General features: G+C 52.9%; 1 protein-coding gene across 1 annotated transcript in view; it reads left to right on the top strand.

The window, feature by feature from the left end:
- The first annotated feature begins 7,818 nt into the window (after positions 1-7,818).
- The window catches only part of NR2F6 (nuclear receptor subfamily 2 group F member 6), a 165,796-nt gene continuing 162,071 nt past the window's right edge, over positions 7,819-11,543 (top strand). The window contains exon 1 of the mRNA XM_086946819.1: positions 7,819-10,898. Within this exon, the coding sequence (XP_086802945.1) occupies positions 10,633-10,898 (266 nt within the window). The 5' untranslated portion in view covers positions 7,819-10,632. The remainder of the gene's footprint in view (positions 10,899-11,543) is intronic.

The following is an 11,543-nucleotide window of genomic DNA, read 5'->3' as shown; positions in this document are numbered from 1 at the left end:
TGACGGGGTGTTTTAAAATAAGGACACAATAATACAAAATGAAGGGTGTCCTGCGGAGACCTATTGTCGCAGCCGCAGGCACCCTTCTGCTCAATTGTTGGAGTAAACCCTGATGGATGAGCTAAATTGTGGTGCAACAAATTGAGCCTAAAACGAGTCATTAAAAACCTCTCATGCTGACTGTGCAATAAAAAGAGGTAAGGTTCCATGCCAACTTGATTCGACACTAGTGAATGAGCCACTACCGAGGATTTAATAGAGTCAAGCTCCCTCCTCCTGCCCCTAAATTTGTCCAGCAATTGCCCTTGTACCGAGTGACTGGTGTATATGTCCACCAAGGATGGGTCCAAAAATAATCTTTGTTCATCTATTTCCCCCAGGGTATCTTTGATATATTTCAGCCAGGGGATTTGGAGGGATTTTTCTTTCGTCAAGCAATCCTGGATGATCTGTCTGGATAGTTCCGCGTTAGGATTTAGCCAAATTTTGATCCAGGCCAATATGGGTCTCAGTCTAATCGAGTCCGCTATGTATGTTATTCCCAGCTCATTGTGTGTTACTGCAGCGGAGGTGCTCAGCGGAAGTTTTAACAGTTTTTTTAGAAATTTCTCTTCCTCGCTTTGAATTAGTTGAGCATCTCTGAAACCCCAGACTTCAGATCCGTAAATAGTCTTTGAGATGCTGACTGATCTGTACAGAGTCAGCACCTGCTCTGGGGACCACCTTCCCATTCGACGAGCAAAGTTTAATATGGCTCCATTAGCTGAGACAAGTCTCCTCGCCCTCTCCTCTACCAGCGGGGCGAACTTTAGCTTCTCGTCGAATAAAAGACCCAGATATGGGAATGTTTTAACACTGTCCAAGACGTGATCCCCCAGTTTAAATACGAATTTCTTCTGAGGTTTCTTCCCCACTGTCATAATGAAGGATTTTGTCATGTTTACAGATAAGTCTAATTTTCTCATAAAATCTGCGAAACCCTTAATTAGACGCTGCAGGCCGACCGCCGTCCGGGCTAAGAGGACGGCGTCATCGGCGTACAAAAGTACTGGCAGGTGACGTGAGCCCACCTTTGGGCAATCAGTTCCCAGTGCTAAAAGGTCGCTCTCCAGGCCGTTTATATAGAGGGAAAACAAGAAAGGTGCCAGGATACACCCCTGCCTGACCCCGCCCGAGCACAGGAAGGGATCGGTACTCACCCCCCCGCACTGTAGCGGACCTTGGCAGTGGTGTTCCAGTGAAGTTCCCTCAGGATGTTGATGAGGTCCGGATCAATTCCCAGATTAAACATAAGCGACCATAGTTTGGCTCTGTTAACATTGTCAAACGCCGCTGCTAAGTCCATGAACCCCATGTACATGGTGCCTTCAGACGCTTTAGTGTATTTAGCAGTGAGCAGGTACAGGTTGAGGCACTGGTCGGTGGTTGATCTCCCAGTTCTGAACCCATATTGGGTGTCCACCAGGATATTATGTGTGTCAGTCCAATCCTGTAGACGGTTGAGAAGTGCCCTCCCCAGTACCTTGGCAGAGACGTCGATGAGCGAGATTGGTCTATAACACTGCGGGCTGTCCCTACAGCCTTTCTTGTAGATCGGGACAATCACCGCAGTGGACCATGATCTCGGCAGGCCCGTTTTGATGGCAGCATTCAATACTCTCATTACCACTGGGGCCCAAAGATCCGTATTGCTAAGAAATAGATCCGGTGGGGTTCCATCCGGGCCCGGGGCTTTATTTCGTGTTAACCCTAAGATTGCCTTAAGAGTTTCATCCAGAGATAATTCGAATTTTTCTGCCCTTGGCCCCCTCCAAATTCCGTCACCAATGTCTACATCCTGCTGGTTGTACAGGGATTTGAAATGGGCAATCCATTGTTCCGGCAAAATGTTTGAGCTGATGACTGGGGAGCTTGAATCGTGGAAACATGGTTTGTTTATAATTTTTCAAAACTGGATGTAGTCCTTGTTTTCACCGGCCTCCCTTAAGTCTGCCCAGATTTCCTTTTGAAGGGTGCTTTTTCTGATCTTAACCTGGGTTTTATAATTTTGTCTACAGCGAGTAATTTCATTTTTGTCCCTTGGTGTCATTTTCAGGCTCTGTTTTAAGTCTCTTAACGCTTTAGAACAATTGGTATCAAACCATCTGGGCGTGGATTGCAGGTTTACGGGCTTCTTGGTTGTCAGGAGTTTCTCTATAATTTTAGTTAAGAGTTCAAATGCCTCTACTACTCCTCTGCCCTCTACTGTGACATCTAGACAGGTCTCTATGTGATCTTTCCCTTCACTAACTAATTTAACATAAAAATCTTGGGGGTTAATCACTGACCACCTTAGGCGTCTCCCTCGATCTGTAGGTTGGATTTCCACTTGTTGGATCACGCCTGGTACTTTTTTGATAAGATCTTTCCCTTTAATTTCTATTATAATAGGGTTGTGGTCACTAAAGGGACTCCACTCTGTCCTGGTGTTTATAATCCTTTCCCTAGCCCAGGCGGATATCATGACATAATCTATTATAGAGCCCCCTCCTTTACCCTTAAAGGTTGGTATTGGGGATTCACCAGCCTTATAGGCGGCTAGATCCATAACCTTAGTGAGGGCAAAGTTTTCTAGTAACTTCATCAGTAATGTACCCTCTTTAGTATGTGAGAAGTGGGGGCCCTTTTCTAAAGGGCAACCTGACCAATCGGGAGTTAAGGGGAGTAATTTGGGGCATAGATGGCAATTAAAATCCCCCATCAACAGAACAGTTGGTTCAATCCCCGTCATCCTTTGATCTAATTCCTCATTTAGACAGCTCTCCAAGTGCTCTAAGATTGGGTAGTTTCCCTCCACTGGTCCGGAATTATAAAAATTCACGAACAGTAGACACTCTCCCTGATGAGTAAGTCTAACTGCTTGTATATTATCTGAGGAGCAGTCGTTATATGACCAAGAACCCTTCAGGTCTAAGTCTACATATAGAGCTAAGCCTCCCTTCGCTCTTCCCGAGTTAGTGCCCTGTGCTGGTTTAAAGAAACATTTGTAGCCTTCCAGTTGGCATGGGCCCGAATCTCTTGCCCATGTTTCCTGGAGCGCTATAAAATGAAAACACTTGATAAATTCTAGCCATTCCTTGTTTTTTAATTTGGCTTCCAGCCCTGCGACATTCCAAGATAGGATAGTCAGGCCCTCCCGCTTTCCTTTGCCTATTGACACATGGGTTTCAGTAGCTCTCTCCACCCCATCTGATGGTAAATTTAGTTTGGCTGTTTTTTCCTTTTCCCTCTGGGGCCGGGGTGAGACAAGTCCCCTAGTTAGTATACTCTCCTCACTCCCCCCTATGGTCCCTGCTTGTGGGCCGAGATAACTGCTAATGGCCGGGCTTCCTATAAAGTTCTTTGGAGTGGGTGGAGTGAGATTGAGTCAATCTATGTCCTCTAGAGATTGAAATGGGGCATATCTATTCCTCCATTGGGGGTAATCACGCTGGGAGTAGGGCTGTTCGAGGTGGCTTACTAGTCTAGGTCTGTGTGGGCGCTGTGATCTAACCAACGACCATCCACCCTCATCCTCCACACGATTGTTGTTTCGTGTCCTTGGGTAGAAATATCCAAGTGGGAGAGCACAAATTGTGCTGGTTTGGTTCCTGTTGGAGTTCTTCAGGATGTACTCTACCAGACTAGTGTCCGTGAAGTTTGCGACTATGCAGTCTCCTCTAATATCTTTCTCTCTCCCCCCCACCCAATTTACCCTTCTTACACTTAGAATCTCTCCTCTTTTCCCACTATTTAAGGGTCTGTGGATGTTCAACCATTTAGAGATTTTTGAGAGCAATTGTGGGTGTGTTTCTCTCTCGTTAGGCCTATTTTCGGGAACCCCTGCAAAGATTATTACAAAGGGGGTCGCCTCGGGGGGTAAATCTAAGTGTGGTGCCTGAGGGTTAATATTGTCAAAGGGATCTAGGTCTGTATAACAGTGATTGTAATTCCCTTCTCTCTGTGGGCGCTCATCTTGTCTCCATTGCATTAGTGGTTGTATGGGGGGTCTCTCCCTCTGAGTGTTATTCGCACCATGTTGTTGTCTCCCTCTAGAGTTATCATTTGTACCCCCTTTGGGGTTTTGGACAGAGTTGGGGGCCTCATGGATCTGGACTATAGCCTGTTGGTCATGGCTAACACAGTTGTTATTCTGGGCCCTCTGTGCGTTTGCCTTATTATTTGTGGTTTCCTCCGTCGATAGTGAGTGATCAGCAGAGGTTTTTGCAAGTGCGTATTCTAATGCCTTGGTTTGTTTGGAGAACTCGCACATTATTTTGTCTACCTTGCTTATAATGGGTTTTAGTTGTGCCGCAATGAAGGATTCTAACTGTGTTTTAATATCTATTACTACTTTCTCAATCCACCCTGGGGGAATAGTGTCCACTCGGGGGTTATTTTCTAACGAATTATATTCTTGAAGGCTTATTGGGGAATTAATTCTTGTTGGTGCTTTCCTCTGCCTCTGCTGGCCCTTATTCCTCCCTCCTCGCTTCCTTACTTTCCGGGGGGCCGTGTCTATAAGTTCCGGGGATTGTAGCCCTGAGGTTTGGGCACAAGGGACCTCCACTGTGTCATAGTTTGTTTGAGACACACTGCCCTGGGTGTTTAAGCTATCAGTCAATAATGCGTCTCTGGGGGGTGTTTGAGTGATGGCAATGAGATTGGGCGAGGAGGATAAGCTCCGTTCCATTCGTTCAATTTCCCCTGTAACTTTTTTTAGCATTAGGTCGATAGCTGTGGGTTTGTTCCCCTTTACATGGGCTGCCTCCTTTATTTCCCCCTTTGTTGGCTTAGGGGTTGTTCTCTTGGAAGGCTTGATCCCGGTCGAGCGTGTATTGGGGTGAGTGGACATCGTTCCCCTGCGGTCTCCTTCCTTATCGCCGCAACTTTGTGTGGCGTTGGTTTCTACCAATCATCCAGCGTGCTGTCGTAGGGGTTTAGCGAGTGTGTTTCACGAGCTCCGCTGTCCTGAGCAAATGCCCTTTGGCCAGGGTGCAGTGCCTGTGTATGGTATCAGAGACGTGCGGACCAAAGGGAGTGGCCCATCCCGTCCCTCGTCGTCCCCGGACGGCCACAGACGGCCCGCCCTCTGCCCGGGCTCCGCCCGGCGCCGTCCGCGCGCGTCCGCGATGCGGAGGAAGTGCCCTGTTTTTGTAGCGCCTCCGGGCGCGCTTCAGGAGGAAGTGGGCGGAAGTTGACGCTCAGCCCTCTGGGAGCTGTAGTCTCGAGCCGCCGCGATGTGGAAGGGCGGCGAGACCACAGCGTCAGGGCCCCAGGAGCGAGGTGGCGTCCTGCTGGTAAGTTCTCCTTGGCTGGTGTGACTGCGTGCTGGCGAGATTGGTCCCCGCTCCGCAAAGGAAGTGCCCTGTTTTTGTAGCGCCTCCGGGCGCGCTTCAGGAGGAAGTGGGCGGAAGTTGACGCTCAGCCCTCTGGGAGCTGTAGTCTCGAGCCGCCGCGATGTGGAAGGGCGGCGAGACCACAGCGTCAGGGCCCCAGGAGCGAGGTGGCGTCCTGCTGGTAAGTTCTCCTTGGCTGGTGTGACTGCGTGCTGGCGAGATTGGTCCCCGCTCCGCAAAGGAAGTGCCCTGTTTTTGTAGCGCCTCCGGGCGCGCTTCAGGAGGAAGTGGGCGGAAGTTGACGCTCAGCCCTCTGGGAGCTGTAGTCTCGAGCCGCCGCGATGTGGAAGGGCGGCGAGACCACAGCGTCAGGGCCCCAGGAGCGAGGTGGCGTCCTGCTGGTAAGTTCTCCTTGGCTGGTGTGACTGCGTGCTGGCGAGATTGGTCCCCGCTCCGCAAAGGAAGTGCCCTGTTTTTGTAGCGCCTCCGGGCGCGCTTCAGGAGGAAGTGGGCGGAAGTTGACGCTCAGCCCTCTGGGAGCTGTAGTCTCGAGCCGCCGCGATGTGGAAGGGCGGCGAGACCACAGCGTCAGGGCCCCAGGAGCGAGGTGGCGTCCTGCTGGTAAGTTCTCCTTGGCTGGTGTGACTGCGTGCTGGCGAGATTGGTCCCCGCTCCGCAAAGGAAGTGCCCTGTTTTTGTAGCGCCTCCGGGCGCGCTTCAGGAGGAAGTGGGCGGAAGTTGACGCTCAGCCCTCTGGGAGCTGTAGTCTCGAGCCGCCGCGATGTGGAAGGGCGGCGAGACCACAGCGTCAGGGCCCCAGGAGCGAGGTGGCGTCCTGCTGGTAAGTTCTCCTTGGCTGGTGTGACTGCGTGCTGGCGAGATTGGTCCCCGCTCCGCAAAGGAAGTGCCCTGTTTTTGTAGCGCCTCCGGGCGCGCTTCAGGAGGAAGTGGGCGGAAGTTGACGCTCAGCCCTCTGGGAGCTGTAGTCTCGAGCCGCCGCGATGTGGAAGGGCGGCGAGACCACAGCGTCAGGGCCCCAGGAGCGAGGTGGCGTCCTGCTGGTAAGTTCTCCTTGGCTGGTGTGACTGCGTGCTGGCGAGATTGGTCCCCGCTCCGCAAAGGAAGTGCCCTGTTTTTGTAGCGCCTCCGGGCGCGCTTCAGGAGGAAGTGGGCGGAAGTTGACGCTCAGCCCTCTGGGAGCTGTAGTCTCGAGCCGCCGCGATGTGGAAGGGCGGCGAGACCACAGCGTCAGGGCCCCAGGAGCGAGGTGGCGTCCTGCTGGTAAGTTCTCCTTGGTTGGTGTGACTGCGTGCTGGCGAGATTGGTCCCCAGACTTGGCAGTCAGAATGGACTGTTCCCATGAGGCACAGGGTCAGACTGGTTTGCATATGGCCATGTCTGAACTGGGGTGGCAGAGTGGGCTAAAGAACGGTGATGGATTAAACCCAGATCTGTTGACTGGGTGTGAGTGTTTGATTGGTTCAGATGCTCCTTCCATCACCACCCCCTTTTGTACTGCTTTGTTCGCCATAAGTTGGCAGGGTATGCTCAGACTTGAGTTCCTTGCTCACTTTGCCACTGGATTCAAGCAAGCCGGGCTGAAGACGGCTGAAATGCCAGAAACCGGTACATGGCCTGCTCATACATGCCAACTCTCCTGATTCAGTGGGAACCTACGGATTTTAAGGCTAGTCTTCGCCTCCCAATTCCTGAATGCAGAAACCCGATTTGAAGTTGTGTAACTCTGCCAGAAATAAAATGTTGATACCAACCACACATGCTCCACTCTCCAGCTCCAAGAATTACCTCTGACATCAAAGGTTACCGCTTTGACCTTAATTCTTGGAGGAGAGATTAGAGCAACTGACAAACCAAGACATTTTATTTACATAGCGCAAACAAAAACAGAATTTAGAACCCAGTTTTTGTTTGCCCTCTATTAATTAAACTGCCAAAATTGAAATGCTGATGGTCTGTCACCATACATACCAATAGACCCTATTCAGGCAGATTGTCTCTACTCCAGTATGTCACTGAAGAAAATGCATTCTGCAGACTATTTTTTTATTTAAATCTCCCACTTGCCTGCTCTGAAATGTTGGCATGTATGCCATCCCAACACAGACATTACACGTTGAGAAGTGGGATTAATTCAATGGCGCTGTCTCTAATCACTCCATTCCAACATGGCGGCCACTGTAAACCCCCACGCGTTCGGTCGTTTCTAAAACAGGAAAGTCGTTGGGTGACAAGTGGCACTGGGGAAGCTGAAACCACGGGTTGCGCAGGCGCTGGAGAAGCACGCTCAGCTGACGCAACACGTCAGGCGGCCACCTGGCGCGAGGCTGCGTGCGCTGTCCTGTGGTCAGGCGCTAAGCGCGCGCCGGGGCCCTGTGATGTGAGGGAGGTGGTGAGCCGTGGCGCGCGCAAGCTCACTACCTCGTGAAGGGGGGCGGCGCGCGCTCTGGCGAGGAGGAGGAGGGCGGGAGAGGCGGCCGGGGCCTGACCCGGCGTCAGAAAGGGGGCGGCGCGGCACTGTCCGCCCTTCCCAGCCTCCTGCAGGGGGCCGAGGGAGAGCTGGGCAGCGCACGCAGCAGCGCCGAAAGGGAACGCAGGCCCGGCCGCCTCTCCCTGCCCCGCAGCACTGACGGACTCCCGCGCTTATTGTCCGGGCCTTGAGGAGGGAGTCCCCCCCCCCCCCCCCGACGCTATTTAGAGGCAGAAGCCCCTCTCCACACATAACTTACGGTCAATGGTAGCAACCCGTAGCTAGGCGGACTCCTACCACAGGGGTTAACTTCGGCCAAGGCCCAGACAGGCCCCCCCACCCCGCGTATACCCCAGACATGGAAACAAGCACAGCACTGTGAGCACTAGGGGCCCTTAACACAGTGTGGGCGCCTCTGGGCCCCGCTTCTCTCTGGTACCTCTGCCCCCCCTGTGGACGGGAGCCTAGGTCTTCTAAGCACTAGGGTGAAGGTCCTCCTGTAAGAGGCGCCTGCTGGGCCCATGGAGCAGAGCCCTATATCTCCCCACACTACTCTGGGCCTTTACCCTTCCTTCCCATGCTACTGCTTGTCTGCACGCTTGCCCTCTCCTCTGCCAGGGTAAAGGGTACCTTCCTTCACCTTGAATTCAGATGGGATTCTAAGTACAGATAGGCCCAAGCCCTCTCATACGGGTAAAAGTTCCCAATTTGTCTCAAGTCTGACGTTTCCCTGGTGATGGTAGAGCCAAGGACGTTCAGAGTGCACAGGTCCCTCTTGGTTCAGCCCTTCCTACCTGTCCTCTGTATAATGTCATACTCAGCTGGGGCAAGGGGGCTGGTTCCTCCATGTTTCTCCGCCCCAACTGCTTTTCCTTTTTGATTGAAAGCTCATATTTTGCAACCATGCCCAATTGAAAACTTAGGATACCCAGCTTGACCAGCCCTGTCCAGGTAGACTTCCTTGCCTGGCTTGGCCTGCCTACCCGACCACCCCGTGCCCAGGTACACCTACACAACTGAAAACCCCCTTCACAGACGCCAAACATTAAATATCTGGTCCGACATATTCCACACCCTCCAATCCCCACCGGTAAGAGTGGTCTCCCTGCACACTGCCCAGTCCCTCTCCTTGTTCATCATAGGTCCTCTTGTATCCCCTTTCTCCCGCCCTTCACACACCCTGCCCTCTGACTCGCCCCTCCCTGCTCTCACCCCCCCCCCTCCTCTCAGGGCCCGGGGCGGGAGGGGGGCCTGGTCTGAACTTTGCTCTTCGCTGCCCAGGAGAGCTGCGCACAGGGTTGTTTTCCCTCTCCTCGCCTCCTCCCGCCCTCTCGGGGGTGTCCAGTGTCACTCCCCGGGGCAGGCCAGCCTCCCCTCGCGCAGAAGGCGTAAGGACGGGCCAGGAAGGGCTGCTGGAGGGGCCCTGCGAAGCAACAGGCAGAGGACAACGAAGCAACGCATTTCCAACCGAGAACATGGAGGAATTCCGGACACAAACATTGGGAAAATGCCTATCAACTCCGAGGAGATGTGAGCTCTGAAATTACATGTAGGTCTACACGTAGGATCCGCAGCGCCTACATCCTACAGTGCAACGGGACGGCATCGAAAACCAGACGGACGAGTCTCCAAAAATCTAGCCTCTAAAAGGACGGCCAAAAGCGGTGAGAACTTGTTCCAGTGCCGCAGGCTGCTTAGAACCGAATTACCTTTCGATCCCCGTAGTGTGGACAACGTAGGGGGCATCTCAGACGAGAATCGAGCACAACCTGTAGCAGAAAGGGAAGAGGACACGAGTGCCAGCTTGGAGTCAACTGGTGTCAGAGAAGGAATAAGGAGAACGAATAGCAGAAATCCATAAAGAAAGGAGGGACCTAGAACTTTAAAGGATGTACCCACAGAATCCGTGAATGCCGATCGGGCAGTCCCGTGAAAGGTTATACTGGTGTGAGTACTAAGATCGGAACTAATTTGATACGGAATCTGGCAGGTCTGAGCCGAACTAGTCCCTGGAAACCCCTGCCACGGCTGGAGTTTGGGGCTTGTGATGACGCTTGCCAGCCCCTTGGCACTGTGTTGTTTTCTAATATCTCCTTGAGGTTCTGTGGGTGCATCGAAGCGGGTGACATGACCTTCCCTCATCCATGATCTTCAGCTCTGCTCGTTTTGTTACCCACACCAGAACTGGTCACCCCAAAATGTTCATTATTTTTCGTCCCACACCCCTACTGTTCAGATCGCGCTAGCCTGCTCCAGTTTCTTTCTACAGAATGCTTCTGCCCCCCCTTGAGCCTGCCCCCTCTTCCCTTTGCTCCAGGAACTTGTTTTTGTGACTTCTCTCCTCGGTTCAACAGCTCCTCGCCGAGTTTTCGCTCCCAGGCACAGGAACTGGTCGGACGTGTTTCTGGGACCTGACACCGATGGCCTGAGAGCCTGTTTTGTTCACCCTTTCGTGGCCTCCTCCCTCCCCTATGCACTGTTTCTTATGGAAGCGTGTAGGAAGCCTGTCAGGCGAGAGACCCCTTCACTTCTAAAATGTTAGCTTATTTTGCTGCTGCAGCGCCCTTTTCGATCCCTTCTGCCTCCAGGAGCACGTTTTTCATCTGTGAACTTTTCACCTTTTAGTACACTTTTTTTTTTTCACCTTGGAGAGAAAGCGGCCGGACTGTGCTGCCAGAGTTGAACATTAATAGTTTGTGCAGAAATCCCCGCCCACCGCCGGGTATAATTTTTTTTCCTGAAGCGAGGCCACATAATTTTCTCCGGGAGTTGGTGGTCCAGGGAGATATGGCAATGGTGGCTTGGGGAGACCCCAACGGGGACACCAACGGCATGGGCAAGGGCTACCCCCGCAACTCCGAGGAGGAGGAGACCTCCCCCCAAGGCGGTGCCAGCGACCAGGAGCACGGGGACGAGGACAAGAGCGGCATCCAGGTGGACTGCGTGGTGTGTGGGGACAAGTCCAGCGGCAAGCACTACGGGGTCTTCACCTGCGAGGGCTGCAAGAGCTTCTTCAAGAGGAGCATCCGCAGGAACCTCAGCTACACCTGCAGGTAATGGAGCAGTCCGGGGTCCTCGGGTATGGACCTCGCAGGGTCCTAGGTAATGGGCCTGTTAAGGCAGGGACCCCTGGTGCCCTGCCGGTAATGGGCAGTGTAGGGGCCCCGGGTGTCCTGCAGGTAATGAGCAAGGGAGGGGCCCTGAATGTCCTGCAGGTAATGGGCAAGGGAGGGGACCTGAGTGTCCTGCAGGTAATGGGCCTGGCAGTGCAGTGCCCACTGGGGTCCTGTAGGTAATGGAAATGGCAGGGCCCTCGGTGGTCATGTAGGTAACGGACCTGGAAATGCAGTGCTGGTAATGGAGCGATCAAGATGGGGCACTGGTGGGCGGGGATGGGGGTTGGTGTCACTTAGTGGACCAGGATCACGGCGGGTTTGTCTAGATTCAGTGTGTTTCTATCTCTGCCAGGGCCGTGTCTAGGCTCACAGTCATGGCAGGCCAGAGATCATCCCGAACGACCAGCAATGTCAAATTTGCAAGTTCGGATTTGAACCCAAACCTGTGGGGTTGAATAGGTCTGCCTGAGATGTGGGAGCTCCTCTTTAGAGTAACAGTTTTTGACTTCACCTCCCCACCATCGTGATTTTTGTTTTGCACAGCATTCTGTACACCAAAATTACGCCCTTACCCTCTCTAAA

This window comes from Lissotriton vulgaris, chromosome 12 (assembly GCF_964263255.1).
Source record: "Lissotriton vulgaris chromosome 12, aLisVul1.2, whole genome shotgun sequence".
In the NCBI taxonomy this organism is placed as follows: Eukaryota; Metazoa; Chordata; class Amphibia; order Caudata; family Salamandridae; genus Lissotriton; species Lissotriton vulgaris.
The sequence above is the reverse complement of the archived record's forward strand: the minus strand, read 5'-3'. Positions and strand labels throughout refer to the sequence as shown.